The sequence below is a fragment of the Thamnophis elegans genome, chromosome 4 (genome assembly GCF_009769535.1).
Source record: "Thamnophis elegans isolate rThaEle1 chromosome 4, rThaEle1.pri, whole genome shotgun sequence".
Lineage (NCBI taxonomy): Eukaryota > Metazoa > Chordata > Lepidosauria > Squamata > Colubridae > Thamnophis > Thamnophis elegans.
The window spans coordinates 105,296,383-105,316,845 of record NC_045544.1 but is presented as its reverse complement, the minus strand read 5'-3'; the positions used below and the strand labels follow the sequence as shown (position 1 = coordinate 105,316,845).

Sequence of the window (20,463 nt, the reverse complement as noted above, 5' to 3'; positions counted from 1 at the left end):
AAACAAAATTACAGTAATCAAACTGTAATGCAAAATATAGTACAAAAAAGGCCAACAATATTAAAACCAGAGCAGATTAAAAGCTGTTTCAATTTATTTTACTACCGGTTCTCTCGTGTGACACTTCTGTGCATGTGCAGAAGTGTCCGGGCGTGTGGGTGGAGCCTCCCAACACTGCTACTCCCGGTTTGCCTGATCTGGGGCAAACCGGCAGAAATCCATCTCTGCTGTGGAATATGAAATATGAAAATAGGTATTCATATTTCTTTAACACTGGGACTGTGACTAAAAAATTCTTGACCCTACTAAATTCAGGTCTAGCTTTGAACATATGCCCACTCTTGACATGTGGGAACAGTGTTTTTTCCCCACACATATAAATGTTCCAAAACTGTCAGTTTAGCATTTTCAAATTCACTAAGTTGACATAAGGGTTATGAATTATTAAAAGTGAATTACTGATAATGAGAACTTCATTAAAATTGTTTCATTAAACAGTAAGTACAAACTTTTGGAGTCAAGGTTAGAGTCCACACTGAAGAAATCACTTGAAATAAAAGAAGAAAAAATTGCTGCTTTGGAAGCTCGTTTAGAAGAATCAACAAATCTCAATCGACAGCTGCGCCAAGAGCTTAAAATAGTAAGTTAAGACGTGTTCCCATCTTGTGATATAATAACACCAACTTATTTTTAAATTCATAAAAAGTTTACACTTATTAAACTGCAAATCCATAAATTTAAAATGTCTACTATTTGCAAACACTGCTAATTTGAAAGCAAGAGTTGTTAAAATACAGTTTTCACAACCTGTATTTTTCCACCATTAAACTCTTCATTTTTTTCAGAATAGGAAAGGGGGAATAGCTGTTAAGTCTTAGCTCACTAGAATACCTTTCACTATATTCTTTCTGCCTCTCTTGCAAGGGTTTCACTCCACTTGATTGCCAATTACTCTAAAATGGATGGGTAGTATTAATTTTTGCATCATGCTATTTCTAATACTATATATAATATATTAGTATATTAGTATTATACCATATATAATATATAGTATACTAATATTAATTCTTGAATGTTATAGATTATTTAAAATATAGTTTAAAAGTTATTGAGTCATAAGAATATTTAGATGTATAGTTCTTTTGTGTGCTTGAAAGCCAAATTCTATATCTTTGTTCAGTAGAGCTTACTCCAAATAGTGGGTATAGGATTGTAGTCTGGACATGCATTAATCTGTATGGTACTTGATGAATCATAAATGAAATAATGGAATAATTAACAATGCAATCATTAGAAAAAATCATGATATGGGCTAAATAAATACTAAATAGTTGCATACAGTATTTTCTGCAACAATAAGTAGTGTCAAGAAGTGTTAAATCTTATTCTCAACATTTCTATAATAATGTGACAGATCTCGAGAGCAGGTTGTTATTTGCATTTTTATCCTGTTTATTTTTGCAGTTCACAGCAAAAAGGCTGTTATAGAAATAAAGACAATTAATAATTGTCCTGCTGCCTTAATAGTGATCATATTATTGGACTAGAATTGGGGAGATCTAGGTTCAAATCTCCGTTCAATTAGTTTACCCTGACTTACAACCTAACCTTTAACTGGCTTTTATGAAGTGTGTGTATATACATATACATACATATACATACATATACATACACATACATACACATACATACATACATACATATACACATATATATACATATACATACATACATACATACATACATACATACATACATATATATATATATATATATATATATATATATATATATATATATAAAATAATTAGAGTTACAACCCCTGGTATGCCCAAATATGGGAGGAAGTCCACTGCTTCAACACATTATATATATATATATGCCCAAATATGGGAGGAAGCATACTGCTTCCTTTCTCTGTCTATCGGCTCATCACAAGAGACCCAGTAATTAATATATATATATATATATATATATATATATATATATATATATATATATATATATATATATATATATTATTTATTTATTTATTTATTACTGGGTCTCTTGTGATGAGCCGATAGACAGAGAAAGGAAGCAGTATGCTTCCTCCCATATTTGGGCATACCAGGGGTTGTGACACAATACATATATACATACACACATACACACACACACACACACACACATACATACATACATACATACACACACACACTTTTCAAGGCAAAATAGAGTAGAAATGTAGAATTTTTATATTAAAATTTGAACTAATTTATCTTTAGGTAAAAAAGAATTATGAAGCCCTCAAGCAAAGACAAGAGGAGGAGAAAATGGTACAGAGTTATTCTTCAAAACTTGATGAAGAAAGTCATCCTGTCACTAAATGGGAAAGAGATAATCAGGAAACTACTAGAGAACTTTTGAAGGTTAAAGATAGATTAATTGAAGTTGAAAGAAATGTAAGTATATCATTTGCTTTACTAGAAACTGCTAAACATTTCATGGTTTTAGTGAATCTTACACAGGTGATATGTTTGTAGAGACTACACGTAAGACTTTTCTAGAGCTATGTGGGCTTTGTTTAATTTGTTTTTAGTTAGATGCAGGCCTGTAGTTTGCATGCCCATGGTTCCCTCCTGTTCTTCCACTTTCCTTTTGACTACTGCATAGACAGTATGTGTTTCTCTGATTTTTTTCCCTCCAGATTCACCAGTCTTTCCTCTATGTTACAGCCTTTCGCATTTCTCACTCTTTATAAATTCTCAGGAGTTATTCCAGCAGATTGGTCAATCTGCAATTCTTTCCTTCTCTTCTCTAGCGAGTAGTAACCATCTTTATCATATTATAGTCCAAAATGAAGAAACATAAAAAAGAAGAAATTTATTTTTCTTCTTTCTTCAGAATTCTGCAGTCTATGCCCTTTCACAATCATCCTTTTTTGTCTTTAAAAGAGTCCATCAATCATTTTCTTAGGAGAACCCAAGCAAAACACTTCCCAATGGAAGTAGGTAGTATTTAATTTAATTTAAATTTAATTAATTTAAAGAAACATAGTACTCTATAAACAAAGTCCATCAAAATACCTCTGATACCTTTGTCCATTAAAAAAAATAATCCAAACTCTTAATTTTGCTTTATGCTACAAATTAATTTTTTTATTCTCGTAGTTTTCTTCCCCCCTCCCTCCCGCCCAGTTACCACTGGCCATATGAATGTTGACCGGTAGTTCAATAAAAGTGGTGCTTCAAAGATCACTTAATAGCCTTTAAATAATTATAGTCAAAGTGCCTTAGAAAGTGGGATTTGGTCAAACTCAGTGTCAGTTAAAGGCTCCCCTGAGACTTCAAGCTTTATGTTCCTTTCCTAATCTCTCAGCATTACTCAAGAGGTTCCTTGCAGAGTTGGTCTCGGTCCTGCAGGCCTCCTAGTGAGAAGTAGCCTTACTGAGCATACAGTCTCTTCATCTGTTCTGATCCAGAGAAGATCTGCTGGCCAGGAAAAAAAGACTGCAGAACTGTTGCCAAGACTAGAACAGGCTGGTTGCAGTTCCAGCTTTGTCAGCATTTCTGCACTTTTTTTTCTTCTAGAATAACAGAGTCGGAAGGGATCTTAGAGGTCTTCTAGTTTAAAACCCTGCTCAAGCAGGAGACCCTACACCATTTCAGGCAGATGGTTGTCCAATCTCTTCTTTAAAACCTCCAGTGTTGGGCCACTCATAACTTCTGGAAGAAAGTCATTTCTCCGATTAATTGTTCTAATTATCAATAAATTTCTCCTTAGTTCTAAGGTTGGTTCTGTCCTTGATTAGTTTCCATCCATTCAATTGTGTCTGATTTTCAGAGACTGCCCAGACCAGTCCCTGTAGTTTTGTGGCAAAGTTTTTCACAAGTGGTTTGCCATTACCTTCCTTTCTAAGGTTAAGAGAAAGTGAATTGCTCAAGGTCAGCCCAACTGGTTTTGTGTCTAAGTTGGGACTACAACTCATGATTTCCCAGTTTCTACCCTTATTCCGTAATCACTGGCTCTCAATCATATATTGTGTTGTTCAAATATGCCTCTATAATTATAGATTGAAATGTGGGGTTTTAGCGCAAATATTATCTGTTTTTAAGTTATGCTTATATTTTGTGATTTTAACTTACTGGTTTTGAAAGTTCACACATTTTGGAATGTTTGATACAAAATTTTAAAAGTTTTGATTTTTGTTTTGTTTTACTGAAAAGGTACATGCATTTAATATGGTTGTTTTGTTTTCCATTCCTAAAGAATGCAACTCTGCAGGCAGAGAAGCAAGCCCTGAAAACACAGCTAAAGCAACTTGAGACACAGAATAATAATTTGCAAGCTCAGATAACAGCACTTCAGAGACAGACTGTTTCCTTACAGGAGCAAAATACAACCTTGCAAACCCAAAATGCAAAACTTCAGGTTCTGTTTTCATCTATAAATATTTTCTCCATTCAAATGTACAGGTAGTCCTTGCTTACTGACCATTTGTTCTGTGACCAACATTACAATGGTGCTGGGGAAAAAAAATCTTACAGCCCATTTACAACATCAGTCATGTGATCACTATTAAACTCAATACGCAAATCCTATGTTGACCTGTGGTTTCGTCCTTTTTTCCTCCCCTTTCAGAACAGTTTGATTTGAGAGAAACAAACTGCAATAAAGTAAGCTGTTTGCTCTTTACACATTGAAAGCAATGCAATTACATCAGCAATATGGGACTAGGAGCTGTGGGCATGCTATGGAAACAGATTACAGTACTCTCTTGAAATTTCTTTCAAATCTTTCTGGTGTACAGGGGGGACATGCCTGCAGCTCCTAAACCTTGCTGCAGTGCCATCCCATTGCTTTCAATACGTACAAGGCAATAAGTAGGAACTACAGCATTCCGAAACATGATTAGGAGACAAACAAAAGTTGAGTTGTGATTAGTTTTGTCTCTTTCCATCTGAAAAGCATAATCCTAATCACTTGATTTCCCACTTAGCAATCATTTTGCTTTGTGGCAGAGTTGCAATCCCAGTTAGAGTCATTAAGCAAAGACCATTTACATACTTAATAGCGACTATCTTGCTTCTCAATAAGGGTGGAGATAACATCCATGCATGGGTTGACATTGTCCTTACTCTGATTGGACTGAGTCTGATTAATAATTAATTACTACCATATATAACCCGCCCTTGTGAGTAGCTCCACCCAGCTTTCAATTCAGTCCACTCTGGGATGGTTGTGTTATCATCGAAGTTGATGATATTTCAATTAATTCGTAATTCTGAAAACCTATCTTTATCACCCTTGCTTCAATTGACTGTGACTAGACTATTTGGGTGGACTGCAGGGATCCCTATTGCCCATAGGCCACAGGGCTTTGACCCACAGGCCCATTCGCCAATTCTGGAACTTTGCGAGGGACATACCGCTCACCCTCAGCACTTAAGCTGCGCGTTTGGGAGCCAACAAGAGGTGCTTGGGCAATTTATAGCCGATCTCGCAGTTTTGGCTGTGTGGCTTGCTGAGCCAGGGCGGCAGGCGGTATTTGGAGCGGGCAGCGGGAAGCCCAGGCGACGCTAATAAGACATTTGATTGTATGTTTTTTCTGTAACTTCCACGTTATGCCAATGCAATTCTTTCTCCTTCTTAATGATCCTACCTGACCCCAGAGTGACTCTGCTCTTTGAAAATGACTTTATACTTCCATTTCACAGAATATGACATGGTCGTACTGTTTTCAGACCTTGTATGTTACCAGTCTTGTAATGGTTTTATAGGGAATTAATCTGTCTAGGGCAGTGATGGCTAACCTTTTTCTATAGATGTGCCAAAACTGTGTGTGCTGGCCCACCCACCTGTACATGCGTGAGCAACCCCCACCTGCGCATGCGCAAGTGACCACCACCATGGGGGGGGGATTTTCGCCATCACCAGGCTCTGGAGGCTTTCCTGAAGCCTGGGGAGGGCGAAAACAGCCTCTCCTGCCCCCCCCGGGGGGGAGGCCATTTCTGCCCTGCCTAGACTTCAGGAAAGCCTCCGGAGTCTGGGGAGGGCAAAAAACTGCCCCAACAGGCCAATGGGAATGAACTTCTGGTTGGCCTGTTGGGCCTGTTTTTCACCCTCCCTAGGGTCCGAAGGCTTTCCTGAAGCCTGGGGAGGGGAAAAACGGCCTCCCCCTGGTCCTCCGTAAGGCTGAAAATCAGTTGGCTGGTGCTTGTATGCGCGCTGGCGCTGAGTGCTGCTGTGATGGCAAATATGGCTCCGCATGCCACCTGTGGCATGTGTGCCATAGGTTCATCATCATGGATCTAGGGTGTAAGCTTCCAGGTACTATTAGATATCTTTTCCCCACAACGTCCTAATTTTCTGCAAGACATCTACTTATCTAACTTTTTTTGTGTCTAATTGAGAGCAGCAGGGAGGCTGCTATATTTACCTGATGGTTTAAGTTCAGTTAAGCAGACTTTTTCAATGATTTTTTTTCCTGCCTTCCTTTTCAAAGACCTTCTTATTTGAGGAACATGTTTGGTCACAATGGCTGTGTGGACAGTGGAATGTAGAATCCAGTAGTTCTGCAGATGGTCTTCTTCTTCAGTCCTCCTTCTGTCTTTAAGAATTCTTCTAACAGAGTAATTGGGGGAAATGAGCTTGTAGGGTTGAGAACAGAGGAGTCCAGTACCTATATTTGTTGGCTTTGGCTTCCCTTCTCCTCTATAAATCATTTCTGTAATGCAAACAACGTGCAAAATTGTTCTGTTATCAAAATTCAATCTTCTCAAATTTGGATCCATGCTAGCTGGATATAGTAAGATTGATAGGTCAAAATAGCTGAAAGAAGATGGCAAAGAAAACATGTTTTTCATACATTAAAAGGAGTCCATTATGCATTAGCTAATTACAAGTTTTTTCATTATAGGTGGAGAATTCAACAATTAATTCTCAAAGCACATCACTTATGAACCAGAATGCACAGCTACTGATTCAACAATCAACCTTAGAAAATGAAAATGAATCCATAATAAAGGAACGGGAAGACCTGAGATCATTTTATGATTCTCTAATCAAAGATCATGAAAAATTGGAACAACTTCATGAGCGGCAAGCAGTTGAATATGAATCTCTCATTTCTAAGCATGGAAACCTTAAATCTGTACATAAGAATCTTGAAGTAGAACATAAGGATTTGGAAGACAGGTAATTCACATTGTGTTAAATCTAGCTAAATTAGGAAAGCTATAGAATTGTTTACATTGATTTAGGAAATAAAACAGTTTAATAAAAAAGAATATACTTTCGTAATTATTTTTATAATTTTATATTTGAGAATAGTTCTTATAATTTTATATTCACTTGACAGATATAGTCAATTACTTCAGCAAAAAGTACAATTAGAGGAATTGGAAAAAGGCCTCAAAGTGGAGCAAGAAAAGATGCTTCAACAAAACAAGAAACATGAAATGGTAGCAGTGGAATACAAAAAACTTGGTGAAGAAAATGACAGGTGAGAAAGCAATACTAATGAATTACAGATAGTCCTTGACTTATAACTGCATTTGGGACCAGATTTTCAGTTACAATCATAAGCTGAGATGGGCCTAATTTACAACCTTTTTTGTGGTGATTGTTTTTTAAGATTTTTTTTAATTTTTGATTAAGCAGACAAGCACAACACACAAAAAATAATCTTTCATTACATATTGTAGAAGTGTGTCAATTGGTTACAAATAACTTTCGTGCATCTCTTCCACAGTCATTACTTATAGTTCATATCACATTGTATATTTTAAATAAAAAATCTTTATATATCTTACTATCAACATCCCACAATTCTCATTTGACTATAATTGTTTTAATGTCCTTTTGCGGGACGTATCCCAAAATAAAAACACAACCACATAATGAGATTAATTATTTCTAATATCATCCAATAACATTACACCTTTATAACATGTTCGAAGTAAGAATTAATTATGTTTGATAACAAAATTTCTAATCCTCTTTTCCAAGTTGCTGTTTACTATTTGTATCCCAATTCCTTTTATTGAGTTTGTGGCAATCACTATGGTCATTAAGTGAACGCCACTGTCATAAGGGCAAGCCCATTATTCTGAATGAACATTTCTTGCCAGAAACTGGCAAAAATGCCAGAAATCAGAGGGGGAGGGAATTGCAAATCACAGTCATATGATCATAGGACACTGTAAACAGTCATAGATGTTAGGTAAGCTCCCCGTTGGGAGAGCGAGTACGTTCAGAGACGCGTTGTTAGAGTTGTGTTGGAGAACACACAAACCAGCATACAGAGACACTGCAGTTTAAATAGGCTTTTACTTTCATGGAAATAGAGGTATCAGGGTCCATCAAACAGTCCAAGTCATACACGGATAAGACAGTCAGTCATCAACGTCTTTCAGTTAAGGGATAATCCAAATACATAGTCCAGTAATCATATAATCAGTCCAGTACACAAAGTTTGCTACCAATTGCAAAACATAAAATAGCTCACGGCACTCAGATCAGATCAGCCCAGCTTCTAAGGAAACAGAAAGAGCTAACAGTAGTTCTGGCTCCCTCTTATAGCTTATTGAGGAAAACAGCAACCAATCACATTTTACAGCATGATTAATTGCCAACCCAACTGTTAGAATTATATTCCTAACAATAGATGTGAGCCATTTGCAAGGTACCTGAAATGTGATCACATGACAGTCACAAATGCTTTACAAGTTGCTCCAGGTCCCCTATAATTTCAAACAACTCTTAAGCAACTGGTTAACCAGTAAGGTATAGATTCTGTGTTTATATTGTATTATAGAGATTGAAATTGACCGTGATCATAACTGAAATACAGTGAAGTCTTTCAGTTGATGTAATTGCTTCCATTGTTAAAACCAGTAGAAACATAACTTTCTCTTGCTTTGAAATCAAATTTATACCGTATATACTCGAGTATAAGCCGACCCGAATATAAGCCGAGGCACCTAATTTTACCCCAAAAAGCTGGAAAAGTTATTGACTCGAGTATAAGCCTAGGGTGGGAAATGCAGCAGCTACCGGTAAATTTCAAAAATAAAAATAGATACCAGTAATGTTTTTGAATATTTATTTCAAAGAAAAAATAGTAAACTAGCTCTGTAAGATAAATAAAGATATGAAATTAATCAAGTATTACATTTATTTTTCAAAATGAATGTACAATTTTTTTATTATTTAAGTTTTGTACCCCATCAAGGTATTCAAAGCAGTTAACAGATTTTTTTAAAATTGAAATCTACTTAAAAACTGGTGTTAATTTAATTCAAAAAGCCTGGCTAAAAAGGGAATTATCCTTTTCTAAAACCAAAAAAGAAAGAAGAACTGCCACAGGATTGTATTCCATAGTATTTAATCAATGCATAGCTTTCAAATGTAATCCAAATTATATATCTAAACAACATTATAAATCATTTAAATATCAGAAGATTCGAGCATTGTTTTTTCTGATCTCTTGGCAGAAAGAATTTGTACTGGCATTTTATGGAATTTAAAATGATTAAGTCCATGACACAAATTGCACAATAGGAAATCCAGGCCAGAATGCATTTAACTCATTGTATCACCAGGGACTAGAATTTAGCAGGCCCAGGAAAAAAAAGTACCGTAGGTAAAGCCACTTTATAGCTAAATTTGATACCATTAAAAATTAAATAGGATTAAAATCTGTGGTTTATAATTTACCAGTTGTGTCCACCCCACTCCTTTCACCGGCGTTAGCCCGCTGCACCAAGGGGAGCACGTAAGAGGAAGGGGAAAATACAAGAGTGGCCACAGCTAAGCACGCGGCAACCTCGACGTCTAAGTGGGCAAGTTCACAGCATGCGCGCCCGCACGTCTGAGACAGGGCATAAAAAGGGAAAAAAAGGCTGATTGGACCCAGCTCTGTTTGGGGCGCAGGCGTGGCGCGGAGGACTTTCTTCCAACCAGCGGAACCCCCTGGCGCAATTGGGCTACGATCGGCGGCCGTCCCTGCTACAATCCACGCCGCCTGCCGCATCAGCGGAATCTACCGTAGGTAATTCAAGAGATCTTAATTTTGACAGCGTTGTTGGGATCTGCGGTGAAGAAATTACTTTAATCAGTGAGGTAAAGTTCTTTCTTTCGCTCGCCCGAGCTCTGATGAGGGGGAAAGAGAGGACTTTTCTTACGCCTGCATCAGAGCTGCGGGGGGGGGGGGGAAGAAAGGACTTTACCTCACTGATTAAAGTAATTTCTTCACCGCAGATCCCAACAATGCTGTCAAGATTAAGATTTCTTGAATTACGGTAGATTCTGCTGATGCGGCAGGCGGCGTGGATTGTAGCAGGGACAGCCGCCGATCGCAGCCTGGCTGGGCTGGCAGGGACTGGCGGAGGGGACGCCCAGCAGTTTTTCAGGCTGCTCCCAGATGGGAAGGGAGGGGGATTGTAAACCCCTTCTACACCCTGGCTCCTCCTCTTCCAGAGTTCAGGCTCTCTTTCTTTCTTTCTTTTTTTCTTTCTTTGAAAGAGAAGCCCAAATTAGCCAAAGGGGGGAAAGCGAGCGAGCAAGGGACCCCAGGAAACTAGACTCGCTTGGCTGGACTATGTACGCTCCTTGGCTTAGTTGCTTTCCGCGCGCCTGTTAATATATTCACGGAAACAAACCGCGGCAGTTTTCCCCAAGGGCAATGCCGAAGAGCAGAGCCCGGAGAGAAACCAAGGAAGTCACGGAGGGCATTTGCCACTTTCTCTAGAAGGTGATACGAGCTTCCCTTTCGAATGGGAAGGGACGGGGGGTTGGCTGGGCTCTTCCCAGCAGGAAAGGGGGTTGTTTGAAACATTGGGACCGGGGGAGGGGTTGGTTTTGTTTTGTTTTGAAAGGAAATCTCGACCTGTTACAATCGTCCTTCCCAAATGAGCCGAGGAGGACAGCGGCGAAAAGTTTTCTCCAACATTTAGGGGAAAGTCGCGAGCAGCATTGCCCTCACAACTGAGGGGAATAACGCCTTTCCACTGGGGATCGTGGCCACCTTTCAGAAACTGAGCGCAGTTTTGCGCCTGGTATTCTTGGAAGAGGTCCCGTTGGAGCCAGAGGGGTTTTTATACGAAGAAAGGAACTGCAAACAGTAAACGTGACGGCCCCAAGGAAAGGAGAGGCTGAGCCACGGGAACGAAAAGAAAAAGGGAGGGGGAAAAAACCCGCCCTCTTCCCCTTCCAGGTTTTCTTAAAAAGCAGGCAGCGCTCCTTGGCCGCAGGGCTTCACAGGGACCTTTCCCCCTCCCACTGCTTCGCTCGCTCGCTCGCTTTCCCCCCTTTGGCTAATTTGGGCTTCTCTTTCAAAGAAAGAAAGAAAGAGAGCCTGAACTCTGGAAGAGGAGGAGCCAGGGTGTGGAAGGGGTTTACAATCCCCCTCCCTTCCCATCTGGGAGCAGCCTGAAAAAACTGCTGGGAGGTATGTGGTTCCTAGGTCAGCGGCGCGTGGGATCAAACTAGGAAGAAACTGGAGGTGGGGGGGAGCAGTTCGAGAGACTATGGAGAATATGGACTTCAGAGGCGGACCAGAAAGAGGTCCCGACAAAGATCTGAGGCTGAATTCGGCAGTGTTTATGGATCAGGGTCAGCCCCACCAGCTGGCGACAGGAGAGCAGAGAGGAGCGGACGGAGCAGAAGCAGCCCCAGGGCTCCGCTGCCGCTCCCCGCATTTTCTGGACGGGGATCCCTTGGAAAGGGGATTCCTTCCTGCGAGACCCCGTCCAGAAAATGCAGGGAGCGGCAGCGGAGCCCCGGGGCTGCTTCTGCTGCGTCCGCTGGACTGTGGGGCTTGGAAGGGGGCGGGAAGAGCGGCGGGGCTGGCGGTGGCCGGCAGTGGCAGGCTGGTTCGCCTCCTCCTCCTCCAACAGGCAACAGCACTGCCGGATCCAGTTGTAGACTCGAGTATAAGCCGAGGCGGCTTTTTTCAGCCCAAAAAGTGGGCTGAAAAACTCGGCTTATACTCGAGTATATACGGTATGTCAAAAACTGTTTTGAAATTTTTAAAATCAGTGAAGAAGATTTTGAGGAATAAAGGGGAATGGGAGAGGAGAAAAAACAGGACATTTCCATTAGTGCAGTATTGGATTTTACTTAGCAAAGTGCAAAAGCATTGTTAAAACCTGAGTTATTTCAAAAACATTGCAATCCATCTATAATATATATTCATAAAAATTCATCTTAGATATGAGGAAAATATTGTATATATAGAAAAAGATTATAGCATTAGTAATCATGCTTTCTTTCTGTTGTTGAGAGCAATACTACATGTATTCCAGTGATAGGATTCAAAAAAAATTACTACCAGTTCTATGGGCGTGGCTTGGAGGGCATGGTGTTGCTTGATGGGCATGGCAGGGGAAGGATACTGTAAAATCTCCATTCCCTTCCCACTCCAGGGAAAGGATACTGTAAAATCTCCATTCCCTCCCCACTCTAGGGGAAGGATACTGCAAAATCCCCATCCCTCCCAATCAACTGGGACTCAGGAGGCAGAGAATAGATGGGGGCAGGGCCAGTCAGAGGTTCCCCAAACTATTCAAAATTTCTGCTACCGATTCTCCAGAACTGGTCAGAGCCCGCTGAATACCACCTCTGATGCAAACCTCATAGGGTTGTTTTATGGGGAAAATAGGGGGAAGTAATATTAGGTATACTTGCTGCTTTGAATTGCTTATAAAAATAATAAATTTAAAATATATATAAACAGCAATGTTTACAGACTCTTTGTGAAAGTAAATTTTATTGTAATATTATTTCATTTTTACCATTGTTAATTACAGATTAAATCATACATATATACAACTTTTGAAAGAGAATGAAGTTCTTCAGGTTGATCACAAGAATTTAAAAACTTTACTCAACAGTTCCAAATTAGAGCAAACACGACTGGAGGCTGAATTTTCTAAACTTAAAGAACAATATCAACAACTGGATATTATTCACACAAAATTAAATAATCAGTGTGAGGTAAGAAGTTTATTTTATCCTTATAATACTTTATTATAGTGAAATTAAATATATGGTATATTTATATGGATTTGTGAGTAAATTAGAATTACAACATTCATAATTTAACATTTTAAAATATGGTCTCTATGTTTCTTGGCTTTAATTTATTCTGTTTTAGGATTTTATGAGGACATTTATGGGAGGACATAGTTTGAAACTTCATTAGGGACTGAATTTAGACTTTGATTCTGTAGATAAAAGAATATTTTCGATGGCTGATTTTTAATATCTTATCTGATCTTTGCTCTGAAGGCTTGGGAGCAAGTTAGATTAGAATGTGCTGGTGGTCTGTCTGGATGGAATAGCAAAACTTGCCCATTCACCCCACCAAACCCCAGCATCAAAGATAGGACTTATTTTTTTTAAAAAAGAAGATAGGACTTATTTGTAAAAGAGACTTCTAGTCCCAGAATCTACCTCAAGATGCCCTTATAATTTTTTAAAACTTTTTTTAAAAAAAAATACTTATCGTGTGTATTTTTTGCTACAAGATATTAAAACTATAAAGAGCTTTAATACATTTTCCCTTATTGAATCAAATATTGAATTTATGCTTTACATAAAGAGTTAAGATTCCTAAGTTTGAGAATGCCTCTAATGATAGATTTAATTCATTCATCCCAGGAAAGTTGCAGATATTTGATATTAAAACTTTAACTCAGTGTAGTGGTCTCTTGCCCTTTCTCCCTCTTTTCCATCTTTTGTCTTTCTCTTCAGCTTTCTGCCTTTCTTCCTGTGTTTAAGGGCATAAAACAGATTTCATGATCGCTATAGCCAGAAAACAAGCAATGTTTAATAGAAACAAAGAACATGTATTCTCTGATTCTTCTTCCATCTCAGTTGCAAGAGGGAGAATATAATTACACCACTCCTCTCTCTGACAAGAACATCTGTCTAGCAGGAGATTGTTAATGATGTGTGAAGAAGCACTCAGTAAATAATTAAAATAAAGGCTAAAAAAATAAAAGTTTGAATCCACAACTGTTGAAACAAGAACAGAGGAGAAGTGGAGAGTGTTAAACAGGGATTACTGGAAGAAATCATGGGTGGCTGTTTGGTGCCAGCAGCTCTTGGTGCTCAGGAAACAATTCCCTTGAGGGAAATATAGTTCTACAAAAATATAGGGAGAGGAAGATATACAGGTGAAGGGCTCGGAGATGTAATAGCAATCTCATTCACAGGGTGACAGCTCCTTGGCTGTTTCAGAGAACAAGGGTCCTGTGGAAGGAGGACATCAGTCTAAGAAAGAGGGAAGCTCTCTCTTAGAAGAAACACAAAGTCCAAACAGGTTTCCTCTTTCATTGAAAATTCTCCCAGGGTCATGTGGCTTCTGGTGGCAGATGATTTGATCATTAGGAATTTAGATGACTATGTGTCTTGTGGTGATACTTGGTATCTGCTGCTGACTGCATAGTGATTTGTCTGCCTGTATGAAGGTTGCAGGTATTATGCACTGTCTAATAGACTGCTAGATTTGCTGGAGAGGAGGCAGTTATTGTGGGCACTAATGGCATTCTTATAATATAGTTGGGAGGTCCTGGTAACTAAATTCAGATGGTTAAGATGAAAGCCAGAACCACCAGAGTAGCTTTCTCCCGAAATGCTACCTCTTCCATGCACAGGACCAATTAGACAGGTAGAATTGGAATGCTCAATGTACAGATGAGATGTTGCTTCAGAAGGAGGATTTCCTCTTTATTAGGTATTGGAGAATGTTTGGGAAATGCCAGATCTATATAGAATAGGCTCCATTTGAACAGATGTGAAATAAATCCCTTAGGGAAGGAGATGAAAAGAATTATGTCTGCCCTAAAGAGGAAATAACAGAAATAGGAGAGGATAAAAAGGAGAAAAACAACCTTTTCCCAGTTTTCCTTGGTCCTTTATTAAACAGATCTTTGTTGATCACTCTGTGGATGTAATTAAATATAAATGAAGATCTAGTTTGTCAATTTATTCAATTTACAATCTATTCTTTCTAGGACAACAGAATGTGTTAGCATTGTTGGATTCTTCTGTTATCCCTAACAATAAGAAATCTTCATGACAAATAATCATTGTTTCATTCTGAATGTAACGATGCCCTGAAATTTTCCAAAAAGAAATTTGCCATATACCATCCCCACTGGCTATAATTTTAGATATATTCACTGATAGCCAAAAAAATGATAAAAGATAACAGAACTTGTAGAGTGTTTTTGGTTAAAAGAAAAGTAAATGGAGATCATGTATTTTCTAGGGCAAGCTTTTCTTATTTCATTAGTTGTCTTATATAACTGCACTATATAAATAAAATTGGCTCAATATTGGCATTAAATGTTGTGTTTGGACATTTTAACAGTTGCTTAGCCAATTAAAGGGGAACTTGGAAGAAGAAAACAGACATCTACTGGACCAAATACAGACTTTAATGCTACAAAACAGAACACTTTTGGAACAGAATATGGAAAGCAAAGATCTCTTCCATGTTGAGCAAAGGCAATATATGTGGGTATCAATACAGGAAAGCCAGCTACAAAATCATAATTGCTGTTGAACTGTCAAATAAAAATAATGAAAATGTTATTGGGACATTTTGTTAAGAACTAATGAAAAATGTCTAACTAACACCCAATCAGATTTTAGTCACATGTTTACTATGAAAGCATATTCAGTGTTGAATTAATTTGAATGAGTCTCACTCAGATTCTGTGTAGGCAATTCAAGAAATTGACAGATTTCTTATGACAAGTTGTAAGCAACCTGTTTCTTCCCCTGATGTTTTTATTATTATAATGAATAATAAGATTCTTTAAAATACATCTTTTGAATTGAATTGACTAAAGACATAAAAGATATAAAATAACTATTTAAAAAAAATACATTTATTTATTTATGTATTTTTTTATTTTTTTTATTTTTTTATTTAATAAATTTATAGGCCGCCCAATCCCGAAGGACTCCGGGCGGCTTACAAAGCGAAAAGAAGAGAAATTAATAAAAAAATTAAGAATACAAGTTAAAAACATCACACATGCACCCAATCTGATTGGGGCTGGACCTCAACAATGAGGTCAACAGCCCCAAGCCTGCCAGGATAGCCAGGTTTTAACAGCTTTTCGGAAAGCCATGAGAGTGGGCAAGGTCTGGATCTCTAGGGGTAGCTCATTCCAAAGGGTCGGAGCAACCACAGAGAAGGCTCTCCTCCGAGGAGCCGCCAGCCGACATTGTCTGGCTGATGGCATCTGAAGGAGGCCCACCCTGTGGGATCTCACCGGCTGTTGGGAGGTATGTGGCAGTAGGCGGTCTTGCAGGTACATATATTATATTTAATGTATGCATATACCATTAAAATGTAATCTGAATCTTGCTGTGAATACTTAATGACTACTGTATTCCAGTAATAATAAAATACTTCTGGATTGGAGAGAATTTTCATGCCAACCCCGTTCATTATTAACATGATTTCATCTATCATCCATGACTGGAGATCCAGTTTTTCTGCAAAAGGAATTGTACTTGAAGGTGTCATCTTAGTCAAACTAAGATACGCCTTTTGATATCGACGAGAGAAATACACAAACTAAAACAAGAACCATGGGGTAAAAGTAGGAATTATGAGATACATATATATATTTACTTTGAAAAAGAGTAATCTCAATTTGCAATATTTTTTTCAAAGGGGAATAATCAATGTAAAACATGGTAATATTAATTTTTGAACAATATATGTTTTAAAAATTACATTTCAAAAAGTGATTTAATTTCAGGGGGCTGAGTTACTGCTTTGTTAAAACAGACATAAACTCTCATACACACAGTTGCAAAGGGGAATCCATGTTCTATACTGGGGATATTTTCACAGCACATATTGTGGATTCATTATTTTTAGATTTAGATTTTTTTAAATCCTGTCTTTATTATTTTTATAAATAACTCAAAGTGACAAACCTAATATATATTCTTTTCCTATTTTCCACACAACAACAACAACAACCCTGTGAAGTAAGTTGGACTGTGAGAGAATGACTGGCCAAAAGTCACTCTTTCATGTCTGAAGTTGGACTAGATTTCACAGTTTTTTTATTTCTAGCCTGGTGCTAGAAATCACCGAGGTGGCGCAGTGGTTAGGGTGCAGTACTGCAGGCCACTTCAGCTGACTGCTATCTGCAGTTCAGCGGTTCAAATCTCACCGGCTCAAGGTTGACTCAGCCTTCCATCCTTCTGAGATGGGTGAAATGAGGACCCAGACTGTGGGGGCAATATGCTGCCTCTGTAAACCGCTTAGAGAGGGCTGAAAGCCCTATGAAGCGGTATATAAGTCTAACTGCTAGTGCTATTGCTATAGCTATTATCTGCCTATCTGTCTATCACAGTTCTACCCCACCCATCTCAATAAGTGATTCTGGATGATTTACAGTAAAAACATAAAAGACAATATAAAGGCCCCTGACTACAATTCCCTTTTGCAGAAATACATTTCTATAATGCAAAATCTACGTGGAAGTAATCTGGATCAACTACTGTGTAAAAAACAATTTCACATGTATTTATAAAGTGAGACCTGTAATGAAAAAGTACTAAGATATTTAGATACAAAATTAAAAGAAAAAGCAATTTTGTAGAAATACATCCTTCTGAAATGTATTCTTTTATAGTGACAAGTTGAATGAATTAAGAAGACAAAAAGAAAAATTAGAAGAAAAAATTATGGATCAGTATAAATTCTATGAACCATCTCCCCCTAGAAGGTAATGTGACAACTAAGTTAATGGGCATCATTTTCATTCTGTTGAGAATTGTTTAAGTTGTATTTTATTTTTGAAGGTTAATGAATTCTAAATTTAGCATTCTTCTTCATCAGTCAGTAAATCAATTTATTTTGGTTATTTATCAATTCAAAAAAGATCATAAACTGTGAGACAGCAAATAAAAATCATAATAAAAATAGTTACAATGATGTGGTTAAAGTACAATGATGTCAAGTACAATATAAAATTATAAAATGTCTCATTCAGAATCAGAAATAAAATCATATTGATTGAACAATTATTAAAGTAGTTAAAAATATGCGTAGTTACTATCTGTAACAATAAACTTTGTCATAAAGGCAATATAACAAAACATGGTTTAATACTTCTGTAGCTTCCTCACCATGAAGGCAAAGCCTTTGTTCAAGTGGAATATCTTGAAATTTCTCTTCAAGAATAGTCCTTGGAAGAGGTTAATGTTGTCAAAGTTAGGATTTTTCTGAATTTGGAGACATCATTTGGCTTAAATACATTCCTAACTTTAAAAAAAAAGGAAGTTACTGCTCAGGAACATCCAATATCATTAACATCCAATATCATTAAATAGGTCAGTCAGTGTTAATTGGCTTTCCAAAACCATAGCACACTACTTAAGGCAGTGATGGCGAAACCTTTAGGCACTGAGTGCCCAAACTGTGCGTGCATGCCCAAACTGCAAGGCACATGTGCATGCATGCACATAGGCGAGCATGCATGCACATAGGCGAGCATGCATGCACATGAACAAACATGCTGCAAATGTGCAGCAGAGACCCAAAGACCAGCTGGCCAGCGGGAGGCAGGATATCCCAACAACAGCACCTCTGCCGGAGGTGACATCTTTTTCTTTTGTGAGCTTCTGTTTCGTCATTTGCAGGGAAACAAGCTCACAAAAGAAATGCCTCTGAGCTGGGGCGACAGTACAGGTGCCCACAGAGAGGGCTCTGCGTGCCACGTGTGCCACAGGTTCTCCATCACAGACTTAAGGCCTATGTTCATGTCCCAACTTCAGAATTTCATCAGATGAAGAGCATTTCAGTTTCAGTTGACTGGTTTCTGTTTAGATTGTATAAACCTTTAATATTCTTTTTCTTTTTCAAAAGAAGAGGCAACTGGATTACTCTGAAAATGAGGAAATTGATAAAATCAAAGAAAGATGTCAACCGAGAACGCCTCAAATCTCTGACTCTGACACCAACCCGCTCAGAATCTAGTGAAGGATTTCTTCAGTTGCCACATCAAGATAGTCAAGATAGTTCCTCTGTGGGCTCAAATTCACTTGAAGATGGCCAGACAGTGGGAACTAAAAAAAGTAGCAGTGAGTAATTTTTTAAAATTTAAATAGCGAGTAGTATCTGCTGTAATGTTTCCAGTTCAGAATTTACTGGAGGGAAGAAACTAGATTTAAAGTATTTTAATATTCTTATTATGTAGTTGATAGTAGAGAAGCAACCTCTACAGCAGAGTACACTCCTAAATGTTTTTCAGGGGTTCACTATTTAAAATGAAATTAACGAGTTGGCTAATGAAATTTATACCTCCTTTACCCGAATTCTTTTTTTTTAATATTGTTTTTTCATTCACTCATGACATTTTTATCATGTGATTTTCCTGCAAAATGCTTCCTTGTGAACAACTTTTATATAGTTAAAGTTGATCCTATTTGTCTGCATGTCCATTACCAACCTGCCATCTGAAGTTAATAAAGTACAGCCCTGCACCCAACATTGCATGGAAGAGACAATGTTTTGGTTCACGTATATTATATGCAAAGCTCAGCTGCATATTGATGAGAGATTTATTTATATAAATTATATATACCTATTATGTGTATATACCTATTACACATATATACCATCTTTCATTCAGGAGCTCATGGCAATGTATATAATGGTTCTATATCTTGTTTTTCCATACAGTCACCCTGAGAGGTAGTTGAACTGAGAAAGAGTAACTGATCCAAAGGTTTCCATGGCCTTGGGTGCACTACAATTTGGCTCTCCCAATTTCTAGTCCAATATGTTAACCACTACACCTTTCTACCTTTCAAGTTAAGAATAGTCACAGTCTGTGCATATTATGTAAATTTAGGGAAACAAACAATTGGCATTCATTTTGCTTGTAGATTTTTAATTGTGCTCTGCCATCAAAACAACAATATGCTCAGTAGCAACTGGCTGATTTTGATTGATCTTAGAAGTTAAGTTATATTGGTAGCAAATGGGATCAGTTTAGCACACAAACCCCAAAGGAAGGAAATTCAGACTTACCAATGTTAAGACCTTTAAATAGTAAACTCAGTGGGATGTATAAAATTGGAGAATGAGACACATTGCTTAAGTATTCTTTATTTTCATAACCCAGTCTATGACCATTACACTTTGATGGCCATTGTTCAGAATTCTCAAGCTATTTGAATTGTACCAAAACAGTTCAAATATTGCATTGTTGGAATGTATGAGTTTTTAATATTTCTTTGTTGATTTAATTCACAAAAGTAGTTTTTTTCATTAATAAAGTAAGAAAAATACAATATATATTTTATAAGACTAATAGCTTGAAGTTTTTACCTACTGCTAAAAGTTGTAAATGTAGCGCCTCTGCCTTTTAATTTTTATATTTCTATACAAACATTTTAAGTAATGTTTTGTTTTTAAATGAACAGAAAATG

At 37.7% G+C, this 20,463-nt stretch overlaps 1 protein-coding gene across 4 annotated transcripts in view; it reads left to right on the top strand.

Annotated features, from left to right (window-relative positions):
* The window catches only part of CCDC88A (coiled-coil domain containing 88A), an 89,973-nt gene that overhangs the window by 44,281 nt on the left and 25,229 nt on the right, over positions 1–20,463 (top strand). For all 4 annotated transcript variants that reach the window (XM_032216996.1, XM_032216995.1, XM_032216994.1 and 1 more), the window contains exons 17-25: positions 499–640; positions 2,268–2,444; positions 4,252–4,413; positions 6,902–7,179; positions 7,343–7,486; positions 12,795–12,981; positions 15,365–15,510; positions 17,661–17,753; positions 18,896–19,110. In XM_032216996.1, the coding sequence (XP_032072887.1) occupies positions 499–640; positions 2,268–2,444; positions 4,252–4,413; positions 6,902–7,179; positions 7,343–7,486; positions 12,795–12,981; positions 15,365–15,510; positions 17,661–17,753; positions 18,896–19,110 (1,544 nt within the window). The remainder of the gene's footprint in view (positions 1–498; positions 641–2,267; positions 2,445–4,251; positions 4,414–6,901; positions 7,180–7,342; positions 7,487–12,794; positions 12,982–15,364; positions 15,511–17,660; positions 17,754–18,895; positions 19,111–20,463) is intronic.